This window comes from Paroedura picta, chromosome 7 (assembly GCF_049243985.1).
Source record: "Paroedura picta isolate Pp20150507F chromosome 7, Ppicta_v3.0, whole genome shotgun sequence".
Taxonomy (NCBI): Eukaryota; Metazoa; Chordata; class Lepidosauria; order Squamata; family Gekkonidae; genus Paroedura; species Paroedura picta.
The window spans coordinates 110,754,794-110,776,786 of NC_135375.1; the positions used below are offsets into that span (position 1 = coordinate 110,754,794).

Below are 21,993 nucleotides of genomic sequence, written 5' to 3' on the forward strand. Positions count from 1 at the left end.
GGAGGTCTCCCACCATAAGCGGGCCAATGGGGACCCTACCTACAGTACACAGAGATGCATGGCATATCTAAACAAGCATGTACCACCTCTGTCTGTGTGCCCCCATCTCACCTGCCAAAGCAGTTGTCATTTTTGCTAGTGTTTTAATAATGGGTACAGGTTTGTAGATAGGAAGCTCTGAGCTCAGGGTTCTGCACGAACGTGCTGGAGGAGTTGCAACATTTATGTTCCTTTCCGAGCTGTTCAGGTCTGATTTACTAGAAAACAGCTTGAGCCACACATGTGACAAAGTTCTTGCTGCCAGCAGTTACAGACTTGTCCTCTGACATGTTTTCATTGGGAAATCCCCAGCTTCCCAGTATTTAGTGAGCTACTGAATCCAGCCCTTTTGTTAATAGCTCTTCTTAAATTATGGTTTTTGCCTGGCACAGTTCTAGGCCTTCTGAATGGCAATGTGTTCATTTTTAAGCTGCCGTTCTTCTGCCTGTGAGCTACAGAGTACCACGATGGTCTAGAGAAATAAGAGGGAGAATAATATTTTGATTAAATGTAAATATTTAATCATCTTTTGGCATGTGATGGGCCGCATCTTATGGCTGTTGGTGGGAGTCTATTTGGTGTGGGTCTGATGAAGAAGATTTTGAACTGTTGGACTGGGGGTAGAAACTGCTGCAAAATTGTGGGGTCCAGAATGTTGTGATGGGCGGATGGATGGGGGCGGTGGAAGCATGGACTAGACTGTCTTGTGTTCCTGTTAAAGTACAGTTTGGGGAAAAAACAAGAGGAGCCGGAAATCATAATAAGAGAAGAAAATTATGAGCTTATCGGAATAACTTGTGTTTGGGTAAGACGTAACTGAAGGATAAAATTTTTTAAAAGAATAGAATTGGTTGGAAAGAAGATGGAGTGACCTTCATGTCTTAACGTGATCTCTCTCGTGTTCTTATGCCTGTGAAGAAGCTCATCGTTCAGAGGCGGAAAGAGTTGGTTGAAAGAGTTTGGATGGGAATAAAAGGAGACAGTTGGGATGGTGATATTGTTCTGGGTTTTTATTATAGATCACCAAGTCAGACGTAGGAATGCGATAAAATCTTCTATGACAGATTATCATTAGTTTTGTAGGAGGACTAAGTTTGTAGAGATAGTTCTGACCCAGAAATTGCAGCTGGTGCAGAATGTGGCGGCTAGGGTCCTCACTAGTACACCTTGGAGGCTCCACATCTAGTCTGTGCTGAAGCAGCTGCATGGGTTACCAGTTGCAGCCCGGAATAGGTTCAACTTTTGGTACTAACCTTCAAGGCTATCTGCTTCGCTCTGTGGGAGCTAATTGACTGCTGGTCCCCAGCTCCAGAGAAGTTCACCTGGTCTCGACCTGGGACAGGGCCTTTTCAGTCCTGGCCTTGACCTGGTGGGATGAACCCTAGCAGAGCTGAGGGCCCTGATGGAACAATCACAATTCTTTAGGGCCTGCAAGACGGAGCTCTTCCACCAGGTCTTTAGTTGAGGCCAAGACAGTAAGATTGGAGACCCCTCTTCAGGCGAACTTCCACCCCCAAAATAGTTCTGTTTGGGGGGACCAGGATAGTTAACATTGGCCATCAGTTTTTTAATTGTATGCTGGTCTTAGCTCAGGTTTTACTGGGGGATTTTAACCCTCCATGAGCTGTTTTGGGAGTGGCAGGCTACAAATCCAATCAATCAATCAATCAATCAATCAATCAAGTGTTGAAGGGGTTGGCAGATGTCGTCTTGGAACTGCTCACTTTAATTTTTGAAAAATCTTGCAATATGAGGGAAGTACATGAATATTAGGAGAAAAGGTGAATATAGCTCCTCCTTCAGTCTGTGTGGGGTGTCATCGAACCTGGTTAGATCATATCTTTGCTCCCTCAGGTAGGGCTGTGCAAATTTTTGCATGGTTTCTTTCTTGAGTGACCATAGATAACCCTCCAGTTTGGATAACCTTAGTTGGGGAACTATAATTCTGGATGCAATTCAAGGTTTTGGTCTGAACCTTTAAGACCTTACACCATCTTGGCCTTGCATATCTGAGGGACTACCTCTCTGAATGCGTTTCCCAGAGAGTTCTTTGATCAAGCACTGCAAATCAGCTAAGAATTCCTGGCCCTAAGAAAATCTGCCTAGCTTCAACCTTCTCGGCCCTGGCTCCTGCGTGGTGAAATGAGCTCCCAGGAGAGATCAGGGCCCTGTGAGAAGTCTCTGAGTTCTGCAGAGCCTGCAAGCCGGAGCTCTTCTACTCAGACAGTGGTTGAGGCCGGCTGGATAATAAATAACATTATATGCAAATCTTGGCCCTCCCTCCTGCCCCTTCTGCCCTCCTTTTCCCTTTGATTTCTCCAGCTTAACATCTGACTGGCTATGAGGCATTATTGCTTGCTGATGCGACAATAATAATTTTGGTTTTAAATTATTTTAGTATTTTAATTTTGATTTGTTAATAGTATTGGTTTGTTGAACCACCCTGAGACAGTACCACTGAAAGTGGCAGTCAGGCACCCGGATTCCAGACTTCCTTTGATTCTTCCACCAGAAATCCCATTTCCAGTACAGAGCCTTGTCTTTTGGCCTCTCATCAGCCTCACTAGTATTTACCAGTCTTACGGTAGCCCTGGTGGAGAATATAAGATAGAAGGGACTCCATGTCTATCCCTACTTAGATGACATCTTGACAAAGGCAAAACACAAGACAACAGCAAGGAAATCCATAGAAATGACTGCAGGAATTTTACAGGAACATGGTTTCCTTATAATCACCCCAAAGAGCCACATGACACCATCAAAAGGCTTAGTGTAGCTAGGGGCTGGAATTGGATACTAAACAAGGTGGAGTATTTAATATCTTGGATGACAGAAATAGGATACAGTTGGAGTGAGAGATGGAGGATTCGGGCAGGCAAATGAGATTAAGTTTAATAGGGACAAGTGTAAAGTATTGCACTTGAGTAATAGAAATCAGTTATATAGCTATTGGATGGGTGAAACCTGGCTCAATAGTACCACTTGTGTAAAGGATTTGGTGCTTCTCGTGGACCATAAGCTGTTGTGGCAGTAAAAAAAATGTGATTTTAGGCTGCATTAGCAGGATCAGGGTTACATGTGGTATTGATGCTGCTGTACATTGTAGACTTCACATGCAGTGTCTTGTTTAGTTTTAGGTACTAGAGTTTAGGAAGGATGTTAGTAACATGGAACTAGTTCAGTTCAGGGCAAAGTAAAGGGTTTAGAGAACTTGTCTTATTAAGAGAGGTTGATGGAACTGGAGAAGACAGTTGTGAGATGGTATGAAGGCCACTTTCTGGTACCTACAGGGATACCATGCAGAAGATGGAGCAAATATATTTTATTGGTTTTGAAGAACAGAACTTGGACAAATTGATATAAACTACAGCTGAGGGTACTTTATCTATCTTTGGGGAAGAAATTCCTGATAGTGAGTTTGACATTGGCCTAATCTTCCCCATGAGGTGATGAATTCTATATCATTAATGGTGTTAAAGAGGTGACTGGATACCTATTTGTTGGCGATATTACATCTACAGTTCCTGCATTGGCAGGGAGTTGGACAAGATGAAACTGGTGATCCCTTCCAACTCTGAGATGAAATAAGAAACATGAAGTGAGGTGATGCAAAAACTGGATTGTGCAGTGCTTGTCTTGCAAATGGAAATTGTTGTACATTGTCACTGAATGAGTGCGCATGTGTCAACTCACTCGTGACTTGGGATCTCTGACGGAAAACTGCCAAAGTCTTGGGAGGAGCTTGTTCTTGTTCTAGTAAAATTATGTCAGCTTATTTTGTGTTGCAACTTTATCATTTGGATTCATGACAGTGTAGGTTGGCAAAAAAAATATAAAATCCTAGAGCTTAAAGGAGCACATTTTCCTTCCTCTCCCTTTCTTGCCTTTGGCAGCTCAAACATTATTCACCAAACAACAAAATGGTTTTTGAGACATTGTGTTATGTAACATGTGACCCTCCCTTTAAAAAAAGCTTTGAAGAAAATAACTTCTGCTAGCACATGGCCAGGCAAGTGGCATTGGCTGTTTCGATAAATTGAGCGCAAAATTTGTTGTCAGGAGCAAATCCTTGACTGAGTAGGCGAGGAGGATTAACCCTCAACTTCCGAAATGCATCGCGTGGGGGTAGATGACTTCTTCAATCACTGGGACTCCTTTCACAGTAGCATGATAGCTCACCTGAGCCTGAACTGTGTCTATGGAAGATTAACCTAGGCTTGATATGGATGTCGTTGAGTTAACAGACCATAATTATGGCTCTGTCTCTATGCCCCAGGGTGCCACAGCATCCACAGAGATTGGTGTATGTTTAAGAATTTAAGAAGCTGAGTGTATGGGGGAAATAAAAGACAGGACATAGTACCACTCTTGTTATATGGTCTTATGGTTTGTATTCTGACATAGGGCTGCTGGGAATTGTTTGACATGATGTCTGAAGGCCTGTACAAACGACTTTTATGAATGAATCCTCCTGGAAGTAACTGAGACTGGATTGGAGCCATTGGCCCCACTCCAACTTCATCAGGCTGATGACTATCTTTGGTCAGTCTAGATCAGGGGTAGTCAAACTGTGGCCCTCCAGATGTCCATGGACTACAATTCCCACGAGCCCCTGCCAGCAAACGCTGGCAGGGGCTCATGGGAACTGTAGTTCATGGACATTTGGAGGGCCGCAGTTTGACTACCCATGGTCTAGATGGAGAGAAGCTGCTTACACAAGAACCCATAGATGAGAACTTGAGTAAACTTGTATGTGGATGGGCCCTATAGAAGGCGCAAAGCATGGCAGCTGGATGTGTGCCCAGTGGGCAAGATCCTGTCCCCCTCTCTGTGTATCAATTAACCTTGGAATAAAGACAACTTGCACCCTTGGGGATTTAATTGTAATTTAATGTGTCAGGCTGTCCTCTGTTGCCTGTTTTTTGCAAGACCTAATACGATAACTTGTTTTTCAGAGTGGTACAAGCAAACTGTCAACATGTATAAAGATTATTCCTTGCCCTCATATGCCATTTGGATATGAAAACAGAAGCCCTGTGCTTATGTACCCCGGTTCTCAGTGCTTCTTTACTGCCAGTGATGGTTCTTGCTGTGTCAGGTTTTAGCTGTGCCTTCCTTCGCTTTAATGCTGCATGTCCAGATGATAACTATCATTCAGAATTGTTAACCGAGCAGAGAGTCAGTCAAAATATTTGCCATGCATAATGTATTTCATCAGCTTCTGGCATGTGTGTCATCAAGGGTGCGGGCTCTAATCTTGACAAAGGAGCAATCCATGCTGTAGCTGAGATGGACATCCCCATTTCCAAAGTCCAGATGTCCTGCACAGTAGAACTTCAGGTGTCTTGTCATAGTGGAGACTGGGTTGGAACCTTTGGGCTGAATTTGCCCACAGCCATCATGCAGGTTAGCAGACAGCAGAGCTGGTAATAACTTAGTCCACTGGTACCCAAGGTGGTACCTGAGAGTACCCTGGTGCTTGCTGACTCCTTTCCTGGTGCCTGCCTAGTGATTTTTAGAAAGAGGGTGGAGCCAAGTGATGCTTTTGCCCATCCAGGCTTCTGATTGGTCACTGGAGTTTTGATTGGCTGTGCAGATTTTTTAAAAAGAGAAAAACATTGCTTTGGCAGCAGCTGCCACCCCATCAGAAGGCCTTCACTGTGTGACTGAAGGTAAGCTGCAGCCGTCATTTTGTGGCTGACTCCACCTCCCGAGGCAGCCATCTTGTAGTAGCCATTTTGTGGCTGCACCTACAACGCAGTGCAGGATTTTGAAAAGTGCGTGCAGGCTCAAAAAGGTCGGGGACCCTGCTTTAGGGAACGCTCCATAAAAGTTTATTTATTTATTTATTTACATTTATATACCATCCTCTCTTCCAGCTCAGAGCGATTTACAATGAAAGATTTGTGGAACAATACAAAGAGAGCGTCATGAAGTATAGAAGTATGATAAATAAAATAAATAAAATAAATGAACTTGTAACGTTTTTAACAGAACTTAACAATTTAAACGGTAGAATCTTTAAAACTTTACAACTCTGCAACTAATTTATTATTTTTTTAACTGTACAACTGTAGTTTAGTTCTTCTAGGAGTGTTTTCCGATCAGGAGTCGCCTTAGTCTGTGTTGGGTGCAGTTGGTGGTGGGAGGGGCCTCTGGTGACTTTCATTGTCCTTGACTGAAGGCTTGGTGGAGGAGCTCCAATTTACAAGCTCTGTGTGGAATTGCCCTGATCTCTTCTGGGAGCTCATTCCACCAAGTGGGCCAGGGATCACTAGCTTGTTGGTGTTTGTGGAGTGTAGCACTCTTCGGGGAGCTTAGGCAAAGAGGCGGCCCCTGAGGTACTCAGGTCCCAGACCATGTATAGCCTTGGAGGGGATTACCAGAATCTTTAGCCTGATCCAGTATTCGACTGGTAACCAGTGCAGCTGTTGGAGGATGGGCCAGATGTGGGCCCTCCCAAACGTTCCCTTGAGAACCCTAGCTGCTGCATTCTGTACCAGTTGTAGCTTCTGGATCAGGGATAAGGACAGGCCCGCATAGTTGCAGAAATGTAGCCTAGAGGTGATCGTCGCTTGGATCATTGTGGCTAGGTTTTCTGGGGCCAGGTAGGGCACTAGTAGCTTAGCTTTGCTTGGTGAAGGTGGAAGAGCACTACACTTATGACCTGTTCCTCCATGGAGAGGGAGGTGTTGAAGATCATGCCCAGGTTCCTGGCTGACTGTGCTACTAGTAGTTGCATCCCATCCAGGTAGGGCAGTTGAGCTTCCTTGCTGGGTCCTTTTCTTTTGAGCCACAGAACCTCTGTCTTTGAAGGCTCTGCTGCTGAATTGCCTCCTTGTGAACATCCCTCTAAGATGGCTTTTATAGATGTCCTTCGCTTGGGGGTCCCCAACAAAGATGCCATGGGCACAATGGTGCCTGCCAAGTGTTTTCAGAAAGTGGGCGGGAGAGCCAACTTGGTGTAGAGGTTACGAGTGGCGGTTTCTAATCTGGCAAGTCGGGTTTGCTTCCCTGCTCCTCCACATGCAGCCAGCTGAGTGACCTTGGGCTCGTCACAACATTAATAGAGCTGTTCTTACCAAGCAGCCTCACCTTCCTCACAGGGGGTCTGTTGTGGGAAGAAGAAACGGAAGGTGATTGTAAGTTGCCTTGAGACACCTTCTGATAGAGAAAATCGGCATAGAAAAGCCAACTTCTTCTTCTACATGTGGATTTTGCCTAGTAGGGCTTCTGATTGGCTGTTGGAGACCTGATTTGCTGGGGGGGGAAATCATGCTTCAGGAGAGCTGCAACCATAACACAGGGATCTTCACTCAATATATTCTTTTTAAAAGGCACCTTGTTAAGCCTGGAATGTTGAAGAGTTACTATTAAACATAAGCGTCATCTCCCTCCCTCCCGTTTTGTGATCAGCTCCACCTCCTGCAGCAGCCATTTTGTGTCTGCACCCACCACAGTGTGCCAGAATTCGAAAAGTATTCACAGGCTCAAAAAGGCTAGAGTCTTCTGCTTCAGTGTTTAGTGATACCCAAGATGTTCTTACCAAAGTCTTGGTGTTAAATGCAAATTGAATTGTTCTATTATTGAAGGTATAGGTTTTTTAAAAAAAATCTGATATTCATTTAATCTCTTGCTTTGGCAAGAGATGTATTTGACAGCACAGTAAGTTAGATAAATAATGAAAACAGACATTGTCAGGGAGGCACCCAGAGAGGAAATGCAGATGCTTTGCTAAAGCCAACCCTGGGGGTTACCACAGGGGCAGGGTTCTTTTTGCAGATGGGCCAGACAACCTCAGGGGTTCCATACCCCAGGGCTCTGGAGCTTTAAAAAGAAACGGAAGCCTTGGGGTGGGGAGTGAGTTTCGGAAAATTATCCAAACCAGTGCCTGGCACAAATCGCAGCTGAACAAAGAACAGATGCATGCTTTCCTCTTTGGGGTGACTCTGCTTTCAATAGAAAAGTTGTCTTTATGTGAACTTTGGAGCCAGTGGGCACTTTTGGAATTCCAACTAGGGTTGTGCACTTCGGCACAGTTCGGCCGCCTTGGCAATCACCGAAGCCCGAGGTCGCCAGTGCCGTGGCATGGAGGGGAGGGGTGGTGGCGGCATGCCAGCTGGCACCACCACTGCCCCTCCTCTCCATAGCACTGGCCTCCTCTGTGCCACTTTGGGTTTCGGTGATCGCCAAGGCTGCTGAACTGCGCCGAAGCGCACAACTCTGATTCCAACGCAGTGTAGCAGGCACAACCACAAAATGGCTGCCAACCAGAAAACGCCAGGGAGCGAGGTTATACCTACCTCTAATAGCAAGTCCTCAGCCTTTCAGGAAGTAACTCTGTTTAAGCAGACTCCCTTTTAATGTGCACATCCAGTCAGAAGCCTTGCTTGACAAAAGCTGTGTCCAGCCTTCCCACTTTCTAAAAGCACTTGATGGGCTCCAGGGAAGGTGCTGGCGAGCCCCTTGGCACCCAGAGGCACCATGATGGGGGTCCTTGTGCTATTTCATTTGCCTGTATTGGGATTCCATTGCATTCTGAGCCACAGAAGAGGAGATGGAGATGGGGGTGTTGGAAGAGTCTCCTCTTACCACGGCTGTTTGGAAAACGCTGGTCCTTGGAGAACCGAGTCAGAAATCAAGCAGCTAATTTTTCCCATCCTTCATTCCAGGGTCAACTTACAGTGTCCTCTCCATAATGCCATCAGACTCGGAAAGTAGCAGTTCTTTAAGCAGTACCGGTAAGTGATGCTCTGGGTTTGTGGAGTGGTTTTGGGGGTTTGCTTTGAGCAGCTTGACTCACTCACTCACTCACTCACTCACTCACTCACTCACTCACTCACTCACTCACTCCTGTGTAGTTGTGTAAGAATGGCTTGTTGGAATCACAAAAAGCAAACATTCTTTGAACATCCATCCATCCATCCATCCATCCATCCATCCATCCATCCATCCATCCATCCATCCATCCATCCATCCATCCATCCATCCATTCTCTTAGATTTTTATACCGCCCTCCCAAATGGCCCAGGGCGGTTTACATGGAACGTAATGGGAGACATAGAACATCATATGTATTAAATCATAGTCACAAAACAACACAACAGAACATAACAATTCTAATAATAAATGTAAGTGTAACAGGTTATTATAATTCATTGAACAATGCATACATAGCTCCTTCATAATCATTGGATGTGCCCTGCTTGGAAAGTTCCTATGATCATAAGTCACACATCTTCCCATACAGTCATTTTATTTGCTCTATGCATCCACAACTGGGGTGGAAAGATTCTGATACGTAGTGTTTTTCAGCTCTGCATTTCATCTGAAGCTTACTAGGCAACAGCCTTCAATGAGAATGCGAATAGCAAATAGGTCCTTGAAGGACAGCTGACTCCAGTCAACGTCTCCTTGCAGTAAGAATCTACAGTGGAGTGAGGTTCTTCTAGGGCACAATGAGGTCTCGTGGGGTGAAGCTGAGGCCCAGTGGGGTTTGCCAGAGTCACAGATGAAGTCAGAATGTGGGCTAAAAATTAGCCAGACTAGGGGCTGTCACACGGATTAGGGGTGGTCATGGCTGTCTTGAAGGTTTTCCTGGCAGATGAGAAACATGGCAAGGGTTCTCTCCATTTAGACATGTTCCTTGTTAGATATGCTTTGAATCCTGGAGCAAAACCTTTTATATTTGTCATGGAGGATAGGCCTCTCAGTGGCAGGCTACTAGTTGCGGTGACTAGAGATGGTAAACCTCTGAAACCCAGTGCCAGGGGGCAACTTTAGGGGAAGGTCTTAGCCTCTGTGCCCTGTTGTTGGCCATCCAAAAGAACTGGTTGACTGCTGTGTGGTACAGGATGCTGGATTAGATGGACCCCAGGTCTGATTCAGCAGGGCTCTTATGTCTAAAAAGGAAAAATAAAAACAAAATGATGAAGCATTTAATTTAGGAAAACCCCTCCTGTCTTATGTTTAATTTACCATTCTAAAATATCTGATATCTTGCTTCAAATACCAAACATAACCCTTAACAGCTTTCACATTAAATATGGATTCTTTGTCCTTAAAAATACACCACTTGTGTACGTGAAGGGTTATGTCATTTAGCATTAAGTGGAGTTTTTGCTTATTTGTCCTGGATACTTTTCCTGTCACCCCCCCCCCCCCCGTGTTAACAGCAATGTGGTAGGATTCTTCAACTGGTAAATTTAATATTGGTGAGACAGTTCAGGTAGCGCAAGATGACAGGTATGAGATGGTTTAGCACAGAATTCCAGGCCTTCAGGTGCTGGATTTTCAGCCAAGGCTTTTTGAACACCGATTTGCTGGATGACAGGCTTTTGCTGTTATGTGTCAACGCCCTGAAGCTGACTTTGGGTGAAAATTTCAGATCTGGTGTGCAGAACGGTGTGCTTCATACAACTTTGAGGGCTAATCCTGAGGAACCATTTTCCATCTACACACAGTGGCTATTGTAGGCATAGTCTGGTAGAGCCAGCTGTTTTTTTTTTGGGGGGGGGTTAGATGTGATAAACCCCAGCAACCTTGCTCACTGTGACAAGGAGGACAGTAGAATGCATTATAAGAGAGATACAAAAGCCTTTATTGGCATAAAGAACAATACAGGTAAGGAGATACAAAATGCATTATAGTACTGACCCTTTTCTCTGAAGGCTTGCTGCATTGGACTTGCATCCATTTCCTGGCAGGGGCTCATGGGAATTGTAGTTCATGAACATCTGGAGGACCACAGGTTGACTACCTCTGGGTTAGATGGCTTTTTATTAACCCCTTGAACGAATGCTGTTTGAAATGCCACACAACAGCGTACTTATTTATTTCATATATCTAATGTATATACCACCTTTCCCCAGAGGCTCAGGGCGGCTTACGACAGCTACAATTAAAATGTAGTTGAATTTTAAAATTGAAAAACCTAAAACATCTAAAATCCTAGGAGCGTCAGGGGATAGAGTGCTGCAGTTGTTCATTTCATGGCATATAGATGGTCACCTTTCCATAACTGTATATTTGTTGTGTTCATGGGGAGGCCAGCTATTGGTGGTAGGCTTCAACCATAGGCCCAGTCTTGTCCTACAGGCCCCGTGGAACTATTTAAAACTCTGCAGGCCCCTAATCTCACCTGGAAAAACATTCCACCAGGCCCGTGTCAGAGCTGAAATGGCCCCGCCTCCAGTTGAGGCCAGTTTAATTTCTCTGGGGTCAGGGATCTTGAGCAGGTTTTGTATTCTTGATTGTGGACTTCTCTGAGTAGCATAGAGGGGGAGGCAGTCCCGCAGGTATGATGGTCTCAGATCATTTAGGGCTTTAAAGGTAAGAACCAACACCTTGAACCTTATTCAGTGCACCGTCTGGAGCCGGTGCAGTTGGGAGAGCTGGTTGAATATACTCCCTCCACTTGGCAGAGAGAATGGGGGGGGGGGGTCACTCTCCAAAATATCTTGTCTTTGCAAACAGCTTCTTCTTCCCCATGGATTTTCAGCTTTCTGCTTGCCCCAGGAGTCTCCCATCTGGTCTCAGCTGAGATCTTCATTTAAAAACATTTCTGGGTCCCAGCAAGTGCATTAAGGCCTAGCCCTGTTTTCCTTCTGTGTTCTTTCTCACCACACCCGGTTGGAAACAAAATAATTGCCCATAACTAGACACTTCCTTTTATTAGTGTCATCTTCTCACCTGTATAATTGTTGTGCTGAGCCAGGAGTCACCCTAGATGACATCAGGATTGCCTTTTTTACTGATTAAGATCTCCTGTACTGCCACGGAGTGAAACCGCCGTTGGGAGAGGAACCTTGTTATGGGAAGATGAGCTCACAACATTTGTGTTTCCTTCCTTTGGATGGGAAAATCCGATATTCAGACGGAAGTCTTCTCATCGTGGGTTCCTGCTCTATTGGTGGCTTCAGGACATGAAGGACAAACCAGCCTTGTCAAGAAGCTTGCAAAGGGCATGTTCACTGTACAAGGTCCTGGTTTTTCACTCCTGGATTGCCACCCTGCTTTTCAGCTGTAGCCCTGAGTATAATCTGAGAGATAAAGCCACTGCCTAGTACTTGATGCTTTCTTGAAACATTTGGGCCCCTGATGATTAGCAGGAAGGAGTTCTGCAAGAGCTTGGGCCAAATATGGGGGAGCATTTGGCACTGTCAGATCCATAAGATTGGCAACTGTTGGAGAAGCTGGTCCTGATGCATTTGAGAGTAGCCGAGTCGTTATGTCTGTGCAAAACCTCCAGGGACGATGATAATTTCCTTGCTTTGGTGCAAGATTATGGTACATTCTTTGCTTTGTTGCACTTTGCCCTTGATTACACTGTCTCTCCCAGCTCACGTGGGTTTATACTGCTTGTGTGACCCATGAAAACACGAGGAGGGGTGCATTATTAGGGAATCCGTTTCCTTTCCCCATTTCCCCAGAGTATCTAAAGATGGGTGGGTGGATGTGCAGTAAGATTTGGAGAAATGCTGACCTTGGTTTGGATTGAGCAATCTGCTTCTGCAAGGATTGTAGATTTTACCCACTTTCTCTCCCCCACTCCCCATGGGGAAATGGCACCTTGGGGTGGGCGGCTGTGTGGGCTCACTCCTCCCGTTGTGAGAAGCGCCCATTTATTCCTGTTCTCTGCTTCCTCTCATTTCCTTTCACCCATTTGTAATCCCTTTGTAATCTGCTTTAGCAGCTGGCTGCTGCTGCTTGCCCTCCGTTTGCAAAGTGGGATTGAGCCATTTTGAGGGGAATTGCTTTCTCCCGTTTTCACCTTTAAAATGCCTGCAGTGTTTCCAGTGGTGCCCCTCGCCTCCCTGCGGCGCTTCCAATGGCGTCCCCTTTTTTCCTTGCTCTTTTCCACCATGTGGTCTTTCTAGAACATCTTTTAAAAAATCATTCTTAGTTGAGTGCTGTAGCACCAGACCAAGGCAGCATTTCCGTGCTTTAGTGGAACCATTGGGTTGCCAAGCTACTATTTTGGTCTAGTTATAGCACTCAATTTAGACCAGTTAAACAACATCAACTGAGTTTCTACAATCTAGTAAGCCTGCCCCTTCTGCTGAAGACAAATCCCTGCTGACATCCCTGGATCATCAGGTTGTCCTTCAGATGTTTGCAGATCGTCCCGTTTAAAATATGCTCCATTATCTTCCCTGCAGTTGAGGTCAGACTCACTGGCCTGTAGGTTCCCTGGTCAGCTCTCCAAGCTTTTTGACAATAGCTGTAATTATGATGTGAATGCAAGACGATATCCACATCCTCTTTTTTAGCTTGAAGGCATGGGAAAAACCTAGTCTTACATTTGTGCAAGCAGAGTAACAGTGCTGTTTAGCCAAGCCAGCTCCAGCAGACCAGAGGTCCAGCCCCTCCCCCTTGGGCCTCAGTTTTCGCCCACCAGTTAGCCAAGAATGGGTGGGTGGCAGGTCTGCCATTCCTTGGAAGTCTCCTCCCATAAGTGTGCAAGTGCGAACCCTACAATTTGATAGCTCATTCATGCCGCCAACTCCACTGGAAAAGAAACAGTTTAAAAGTTTTCTGGAGCCTTTACGATTCTTTTTTGTTAACTTGTATTTTTGCACAGGTACCACTGGCAAAACTTCATCACCTCCACCTGTAGTCGTAGACGTGAGGCAGATGAACGAGAAGCTGGAAACGGTGTTGTTTCAGCTTCGCCAGGTGACCCGCGAACGGGACGAATTGCGGAAGCGCCTGGCACTTTCCTCTCCTGGTTCCACCTTCGATGATTGCAGGTACAAGAAAAAAACATGTTAAGTTTCTTTTGCGGAATGGCCTTCATCAGCATGGCTTCCTTGGGCCTGGGCTTTTGCAAATCACCTCACCCTCCTTTTGTGAACTTAATTTGAAAAACATGACAAAGCCCTTCCTGTTTAGTAGATGTGCATCTTGCAGCCTGTCCCCCCCCCCCCCAAAAAAAAAAAAAGTTAAGAGACTTGGGCACAGGAAGAATTCTACAGGAAATTCCCATTGCCCAGCCTGCAGTGGCAAATTTATTTCAGCTCGGTTCAGAGGACAGTCATGTCAGTCTGCAGTAGAACACAATTTTCTGGGTATACATTTTTGAGAGTCAGGACTCCTGAAGAATTGTATTGGTCTGTCAGGTGCTCTTGGACTTGAATCTAACTGTATTTAGGTAGGTCTTTTCCTCTGCCTTTAGCCACATCAGCGTGGGACCCAAAATGGGTGGCAAAACATTGTAAACCAGTAATGCAGCAATAAACCTGTAAATACAGTTCTTAAAACAAACACAAAGAACTGGGCGAAATGAGTCGGTGGTGATCCCTGCCCTTCCAGGGAGATGCTGGGTTTTTTATTCAGGCAGGCTGAGAACTTTTCCGACACTCTGGGTGGCTGGCTGGAAATTATTCCAGTCCTGCCAGAATCTGCAGTTCCAGCAAAAATCCTAGTAAGGACAAAACTCTTCTCAAAATGTATTTATTTATTTATTTTTAATAAAGGGATTTATATCTCAGACCGTCAACTTTACTTCATGCCAGGGTGGGTCACAAATGCAGAAGAAAATAATCTAAAATGCATAAGATATTTAAAAACATATCACCCTCCCTGGCAGGACATCATACAGAGGACACTAGATTTCAAAGGCCTTGGTGAATAGATGTGTTTTCAGCTGGCCCTGAAAACCATATAATTTATGTGCCTAAAGGTAAAGGTATCCCCTGTGCAAGCACTGAGTCATGTCTGACCCTTGGGGTGACACCCTCCAGCGTTTTCATGGCAGACTCAATACGGGGTGGTTTGCCAGTGCCTTCCCCAGTCATTACCATTTACCCCCCCCCCCAGCAAACTGGGTACTCAATTTACCGACCTCGGAAGGATGGAAGGCTGAGTCAACCTTGAGCGCTTGGCTGGGAGCCACCACAGAAAAGGCCCTTCCTCATGTCACTGTTACTTTTGCTTCTGAGAGATCAAGAAGGCTCTCTCCTTGCGATCTCAGTGTTTGGGCAGCTCTCTATGTAAGAAGGCTCTCTTTCAAGTAATCAGGGCTCAAACCATTTAGGGCTTTTATTTATTTACTAGGAAAAGAGCCCATTGTAACCCAAATACAATGGGCGCTAGAATGGGAAGGACAGGGCAGCAGGCAGTAAGGGAGGTAACCTTACAGGATCCGTTGTTGAGGGCGGGCGGCGGCGGCAGGGCATCCTCGGCCACGAAGCGGTCCCGTCGTGGGTGCCGTCAGGGCCGGGCTGCAGCCGTGCAGGCGTGGCTCGCTGGTGCGGCCCGATTCGCGGGCGCGGCTCACGGGCGCGGCCCGATTCGCGGGCGCGGCCCGATGGCCTGCCGGTCCCCAGCCTAATAAAGGTTGGGGACCACTGTTAATAAGGGACGGGAGTCCCCGGCAGCCGCATGCATTGTGGGGCGGAGGAGGAGGAGACTGGGCTGGAAGGAGGTGGCGCTGAGGGCGGGGCGCGCGAATTGCTTTGTGCTTCTGGCTTGTGCGCGGCGGGGGCAGCTGCAGCAAGCCGGCCAAATTGGACCCGGCGCAGCGGCAGGGGGGCTTCGGCAGCGTCTTTGCCCGTGGCGGCTGCTCGCTGCTCGCAGCTCCTCTCTCGCACTCGGCCGGAGGTGGCTGCAAGCGGCGGACTATGAATAGCAGGAGCGTGGGAGCCACAGCGTTATGGCCCGGCCAAGGCAGGGCTGCTCTCGCCGCCGCCGCCGCTTGCTGGGGAGGCAAACAGGTAAGAAAGAAGGAGCGAAAGGGGGGAACGGCTGGGCGCGTTGGCTGTGCGTGTGTGGGGAAGCTTCCTCTGGGGCTGGCGGAGGAAGGCGCGGCGGGAGCGGGAGCGGGGGCCGGTGCCGTGCTGCAGGGAACCTCTTCGGCGAAGCCCCCCCCCCAACGCCTCTGGATCCCCTCACAAGTTTCTTCCCATGGCCGTTTCCCGGGGACTGGCGGGGACTCCGTAGGCGGCGGCCTGACGCCTCGGGAGGCGCTTCGCGCCTCCCGAGGCGTCAGGCCGCCGGCCAAGGAGCAACTGCGAGCCGCGCTATCCGCGGTTCGCAGTTGCTCCGGCAAGGAATCGGAGGCACCAATCGGCAGGCGCGAAGCGCCTGCCGATTGGTCCCTCCGATAGTCTGTCCGCGGGAAGGGGCCAATCGGCACCCTTCCTCATCCCGGACACAGCCCGCCTTCCAAGGGCTTACTGTTTTATTTAGTCCGTGGCGCCCGCGGCGCCACGGGCGGTGTAAAGATTCTTTTATGGTATTAATTATACTTGTAGGCCACCACTCCTGGACTGCTGTCTCGCGGAGGCTAGCAACATGCATGAAACATATAAAAAAGGAAAGAAAATATATAAAAACTTCAGCCCCCAGACCTTTGACCCCCACGCACCTGCCGCCCCGTCTGCCAAATCCTCAAGGCTGATGTTACAGATAGGAAGTATCAGAGGAGGGACAAGATCTTCTCTCGGCCTGGCCTCAACCAAAAGCCTGGCGGAAGAGCTCTGTCTTACAGGCCCTGTGGAACTGAATACGTTTTTTTATATTAACATCAGCACTTTGAATTTGGGCTTGGTAGCCAGTGCACATCTTTCAAGACGTAATGTGGATCCAGCCAGAGACTTCCGTCAGCAGTTGAGCTGCTGCATTCTGCACCAGTTCCAGTTTCTCCAGTGGTCCTCTGGCAGGGCAGTCTCATGCCTGGGACTCAGCTCCTCCCCTGGATGGCAGGGACAAGCAGCTTTGCAATCCCTACTGGAGAGGGGCTTGTCCCAGTGAGCCTCAGGTTTTTCGGCCCTGCCCTAGCAGCAGGATGCGTTTTTTGTTCTTGGAGAGCAACACGATCCGTAAGTCCAATTTTTTTGGATTTAAAGTTTATTCTTTTAATTTTTGTTTCTTTGGGGCAATCTGGTACGTGGCTTCCACCTCCCACCACCACCCCTACCCCCTTTTGTGTGTGGCCATCGATCATCCCGTTTGTGCTGGAGGTTTTCTCGGGGGTGGGTGGGGAGATGCTGGAGGAAAGGTTTGATAAGGGTCCAAAGTGTCTTAGTTTTAGCAAGGATTTCAAGATGCTGAGTTCATTGTATTTTCAATAAAGAGATTTTCCTTCACCGATGTTTGCTAGTTGAGATAAATCATCACAGCCGTGATGCTCAGCAGCGCCTTAAAGACTAACAAGATTTTTTGGTTGTGAACTTTCAAGAGGCAATGCTCCCTTCCTCAGATATGAACTGTACCTGACAAAGGGAGCATTGACTCTTGAACACTCATCTCCCGCTGGTCTTCTAAGAAGCGACTGGACTTGGATGTGGATCTTCTGCTGTGGGTGCTCATGGCTTCCCTCTGAAACTGTAACTAAAATCAGTAGGCTAGATCTTGTCTGTCTGTCTGTCTGTCTGTCTGTGGGGAAGTTCCACTGATTTGAATTTGTTACTTGTCAGAAACAAATGGCTCTCCATGCTTGGGAATTAAACTTGAAGGGAGGACGACGTGCTTCTAAATTGACTTCTCCTTATAACCAAATAGTAAACAAGGCAGACAAATGTTAGCTTGCAGGGTGGTGCATGTTAACCAGAAATCATAATCATTTTTTTGCATTGCTGCAGGGTGCTCAGAGCACTTCACATACCTTACCTCAGTAATCCCTGTCTGCTCCTGCCATTTTTAGGTAGGGCTGGAGCTGAGAACAGACTTCCTCACTTCCTTGGGGTGAATCTGGGCATCATGCTACGTAAGACAGGCCTCCCTGTAAACAGAAACAGGCAAGGCTGGGCTGATTGTATTCAATGACAGCTACACCTGCAGCCTCTCCATCATGGCATTCTTGTTGGCGGAAGCAGCTTCTCTCTCCCCCTCTTTCTATCTCTCTGCACAACCGGACATTATGGTGTCCCAGGGGGCCCCACTGCTGTTTCAAAGCTGATTGTGTGCTGCGGGGGCCCCATCTATCAGCTGTGCAGTGCAAGTCCAAGTACTCTTGTTTGCCCCCTCTGCTCACTCAGTTTCTAGCTCTGAAATTGGCACTGTGAGGGGGTGAAGAATGCCAAGCCCCAAATCCCTACCTCCCCCCTGCAAGATGATTGCCATTCAACCCCCCCTCCCTCTCCTGGGACCCCATTCTACAGAGCTGGAGACATATTTATTTATTTGATTTCTATACTGCCCTTCCATATGTCTCAGGGAGGTTTACATACAACATGGGAGGAATTAATAGATAACATAAACAAATACAACAACAACAGTAATCTAAATAACACAACTCCAGTGATCTTAAACAACAATATAACAGGAACAGGAACTTAGCTAAGGCCCTTAGAGAGGACAGACTGGTTCAGGCCATGGAGGGGATGTCTGAGGGAGGGCCTGTTGTCGGTCTCAGGCAAATGCCTGGTGGAGGAGCTCCTTTTTGCAGGCCCTGCGGAATTTGGGGAGTTCAGACAGGGCCCTGATCGCTTCAGGGAGCTCCATGACAGAAGAAGCCCGTCGATGTTCTAGTTAATGTCAGACAGGCTACCCTCAACAGTGGGTTAGCCCCCCCAACGGCTGCGTGTTGATGATAGCTGGTGCACAGGGACATCTATGGAAGGAGGATGGCCTTTTAAATCTCATGGGTCCCAGCTCTTGAATGGCTTTCAAGGTCATAACCAGCACCTTGCATTGAATTTGGAAACAGACCAATAGCCAGTGTAACTGTTTGAGAACAGTTGTGTGTTCTGCTGTGTTCTGAACCAGGCATCATTTCTGGAACTGTCTGCTTGCATCTTCTGTTACATTACAGGGAGGTGCAGCTTATTGTTTAGTTAATGTCAGAGTTCCACAAGGCCTGTAAAACAGAGCTCTTCCACCAGGGCTTTGGTTGAGGCCGGGACTAAGATCTCTGGGTCCCCTTCAGGCTACCATTGAGCGAACCCCCCTGGGGAATGGCTGTGGGTGGGAGGAGGGATTTAGCTGCCTTTTGTGTTGGGTTATGTTTGGAGAATAGATGCTTTCGAATTACGGTGTTGGAGACGAATGCTGTGAATACCATGGACAGCCAAAGTTACCAACAAGATAGTTTTAGAGAGGAGCAAACCAACTATGTCACTAGAAGGCAAGATATTGCAGCTAAAGCTCACTTACTTTGGACACTTCATGCAATAATTATTATTATTAAGAATAATAAAACAAACAAATAAAGAACCCCAATGGTAAAATGCACTAGAAATCAGCCACAAAATGGTAAAGGTAAAGGTATCCCCGGTGCAAGCACCGGGTCATGTCTGACCCTTGGTGTGACGCCCTCTAGCGTTTTCATGGCAGACTCAATACGGGGTGGTTTGCCAGTGCCTTCCCCAGTCATTACCGTTTACCCCCCAGCAAGCTGGGTACTCATTTTACCAACCTCGGAAGAATGGAAGGCTGAGTCAACCTTGAGCTGGCTGCTGGGATTGAACTCCCAGCCTCATGGGCAGAGCTTTCAGACTGCATGTCTGCTGCCTTTCCACTCTGTGCCACAGAAGACTCATAAAATGGTAACTGTACCTTAATTGCCTCACCAGCGCTCTGGTTAGTTGACATGGGCCCCCTTTTTCCTTTGATAACCCAGAAAATGGTGACCCTGAGCTTAACCTTTCCCACCTCTCCTGCTGATTTCTAATTCTTGGTTCACCACCATGGTCTCTCAGCCACTGAGCTGCTTTGGCCCGCTGTGTTTCTTGTCGACAGTGTGTGGGCCCTGGAGTGTTCCTGTATCGCCACTAACACAGACCCTCCAGTGCACCTTCTTGTGCAAGTGGATTTTGCCATTCCGCACAGTAAAAATCCAGTTGCAAAGTGGACTGGAAGTGCATCGTTCAATGCATGCAGAAGCACCTGCTGTCGCTATTCTTGATAATTGAATTCATTGGATGCTTTAACTATCTGATTCATATAGGACCTTTCCTGACTGTCTGCTGAAAGTTGCTTACATCTGTTAATTTTAAATGGAGGTGATCATTTTTAGTTGAAAAAGCTGGCTGCCTTGTGTTTCCTCTTAAAATGTGCTTTCATTGGCAGCCCTCTGGTCCATTGGAGCTCCATTTCCAAAGTTGTCCAATCCCCCTTGGCCTGGATTACTCCTTGCTTGTAGCTGTTGGGGATTTGCCTGCAGCCCTATTTCTGATTGCCTTCTGGGATCTGGGGCGGGTCTGCTCTTTGTACTGCTGGCCTTCCTTGTTTGGTGCCTGACAGTGGGGTGGAGGAGGAACAGGAACATGCCCATTCTGCTGCAGTGGAAACAAGAATCAGGATTAGGGATGGGCACAAAAAGCATTTTTTGCAGTTTGGTTCATGGTTTGAGGCTGAACTGAATTGTTTCATTAGAATTTGTGATCCATTTGAAGTTTAACCCCCTGCTCTCTGCTCTCTGTTGGTTTTTGTGGGAAGGAGAAAGAAGGGGCTTAAATGGTTTCAGGCTTCCCACTGTTCCCACTGATTTAAACCCAACCAAACTCTGCGAAAAGCAATGGGAAGCAGAAAGCAGGGGTCCACCTAAACCAACATCTGGGCCCACCAGACATTTGCTTAAAACACTGCTTTCTGCAGGGAGCAGAGAGCAGGGGGTTAAGTGGTTCCCAGCCAGTTCACCCCTTGCTTTCTGCTGCTTTTCATGGGGAGGAAAAAGTGGTTTAAATAGCCAAGCCATTTAAACCAAGCAGCTGAGCTGCTCTTCACCAGCTGCCACAAATTGCTTCAAAATTCACGAAAGTTCATGGAAGTTCTCCAGTTCGCAAACTTTGCTTCATGAACCCGAGCCAGCCAAAATATGTGGCGAACTTTAGTTTGTCAGCTGGTTCATATCATGATAAGTTTTCGGGTTGCTTCATATGTAATTTTGCTCGGGGACTAGTTTTGCTCAAGTTTTTGCTATAGAATGTTTGCAAGACCAGTTTGTGCATTTGTTCAAGATTTTTGTATGTGTAACAGCCTGCCTCCTCAGAAACATTGCCAGTTGTGCTGGATGCCCATAGATGCTCTTTCCAACATACACCCGCACACAAGTTAAGCACTGATGTATCAATGGCATTCAGTGAGTTGGCTCAGGAGTCCCCAGTCTTTTTGCATGTGTGGGCTTGTTGGAAATCTTGAGAGTTGGTGGTGAGCACCGCCCCAGAAACTGCTCCCGTGGGAGGTGGAGCCAAACCTAAAATAGCTTCTGCAGGAGGTGGAGCCAAACAATACCCCACCTGTCACACCTGCTGGAAAGAAGGGAAGCCTGAAATAGAGATTGGAACAACATGCTGACTAAGGAGATCCTCAGTTTTTAACACCTCTTCTAATCATCCAGGGGTAATCCCTTGCATTTGAATGAGTAACAAGCCAGTAATACTCCGTGCCTCACAATCAACGGCTTGGCAGGTGCCAAGGGACATGTTGGCAGTTGCCGTGTCACCAGTGGGCACCATGTTGTGGAAGCCTGAATTGCTCAATTGGCCAAATTCACCTTTAAACGGACTGGTTCAGTGCATCTCTTGTTTTGTCACTGCCCTGTAAGATGCCTTAAAGCTATTCCTACTTGCTGCTTGTAGCCATTTTATGTACATTATAATAGTTATAAAACTTTTGTAACGTTGTTTTGCGTCCACGTTGCGGCCTTGTTATGCCATCTGACCCTGAAAAGTGTTCCTTCTTGGCAGGCCGAGCCCCAAACCAAACCATGATTACGAAAGGTTGAAGGTGCAGTGTATGAAGGCCATGTCGGACCTGCAGTCTCTCCAGAACCAGCACACCAAGACGCTGAAGCGATGTGAAGAGGCGGCCAAGGAGGCTGATTTTTATCAGTAAGTAAATGCAACAGACACAAGTGCAATTTGAAGATGCCTTATGGCAGGGGTAGTCAAACTGCGGCCCTCCAGATGTCCATGGACTACAATTCCCAGGAGCCCCTGCCAGCGAATGCTGGCAGGGGCTCCTGGGAATTGTAGTCCATGGACATCTGGAGGGCCGCAGTTTGACTAC

The 21,993-nt window shown here is 47.1% G+C and overlaps 2 protein-coding genes across 5 annotated transcripts in view; one reads left to right on the forward strand and one right to left on the reverse strand.

The window, feature by feature from the left end:
* Window positions 1-21,993, reverse strand: part of RPS24 (ribosomal protein S24) — a 324,293-nt gene that overhangs the window by 98,519 nt on the left and 203,781 nt on the right. The gene's annotated exons all lie outside the window — the stretch shown is intronic.
* Window positions 1-21,993, forward strand: part of DLG5 (discs large MAGUK scaffold protein 5) — a 124,392-nt gene that overhangs the window by 25,389 nt on the left and 77,010 nt on the right. For all 4 annotated transcript variants that reach the window (XM_077345946.1, XM_077345948.1, XM_077345947.1 and 1 more), the window contains exons 2-4: window positions 8,712-8,780; window positions 13,622-13,790; window positions 21,672-21,815. In XM_077345946.1, the coding sequence (XP_077202061.1) occupies window positions 8,712-8,780; window positions 13,622-13,790; window positions 21,672-21,815 (382 nt within the window). The remainder of the gene's footprint in view (window positions 1-8,711; window positions 8,781-13,621; window positions 13,791-21,671; window positions 21,816-21,993) is intronic.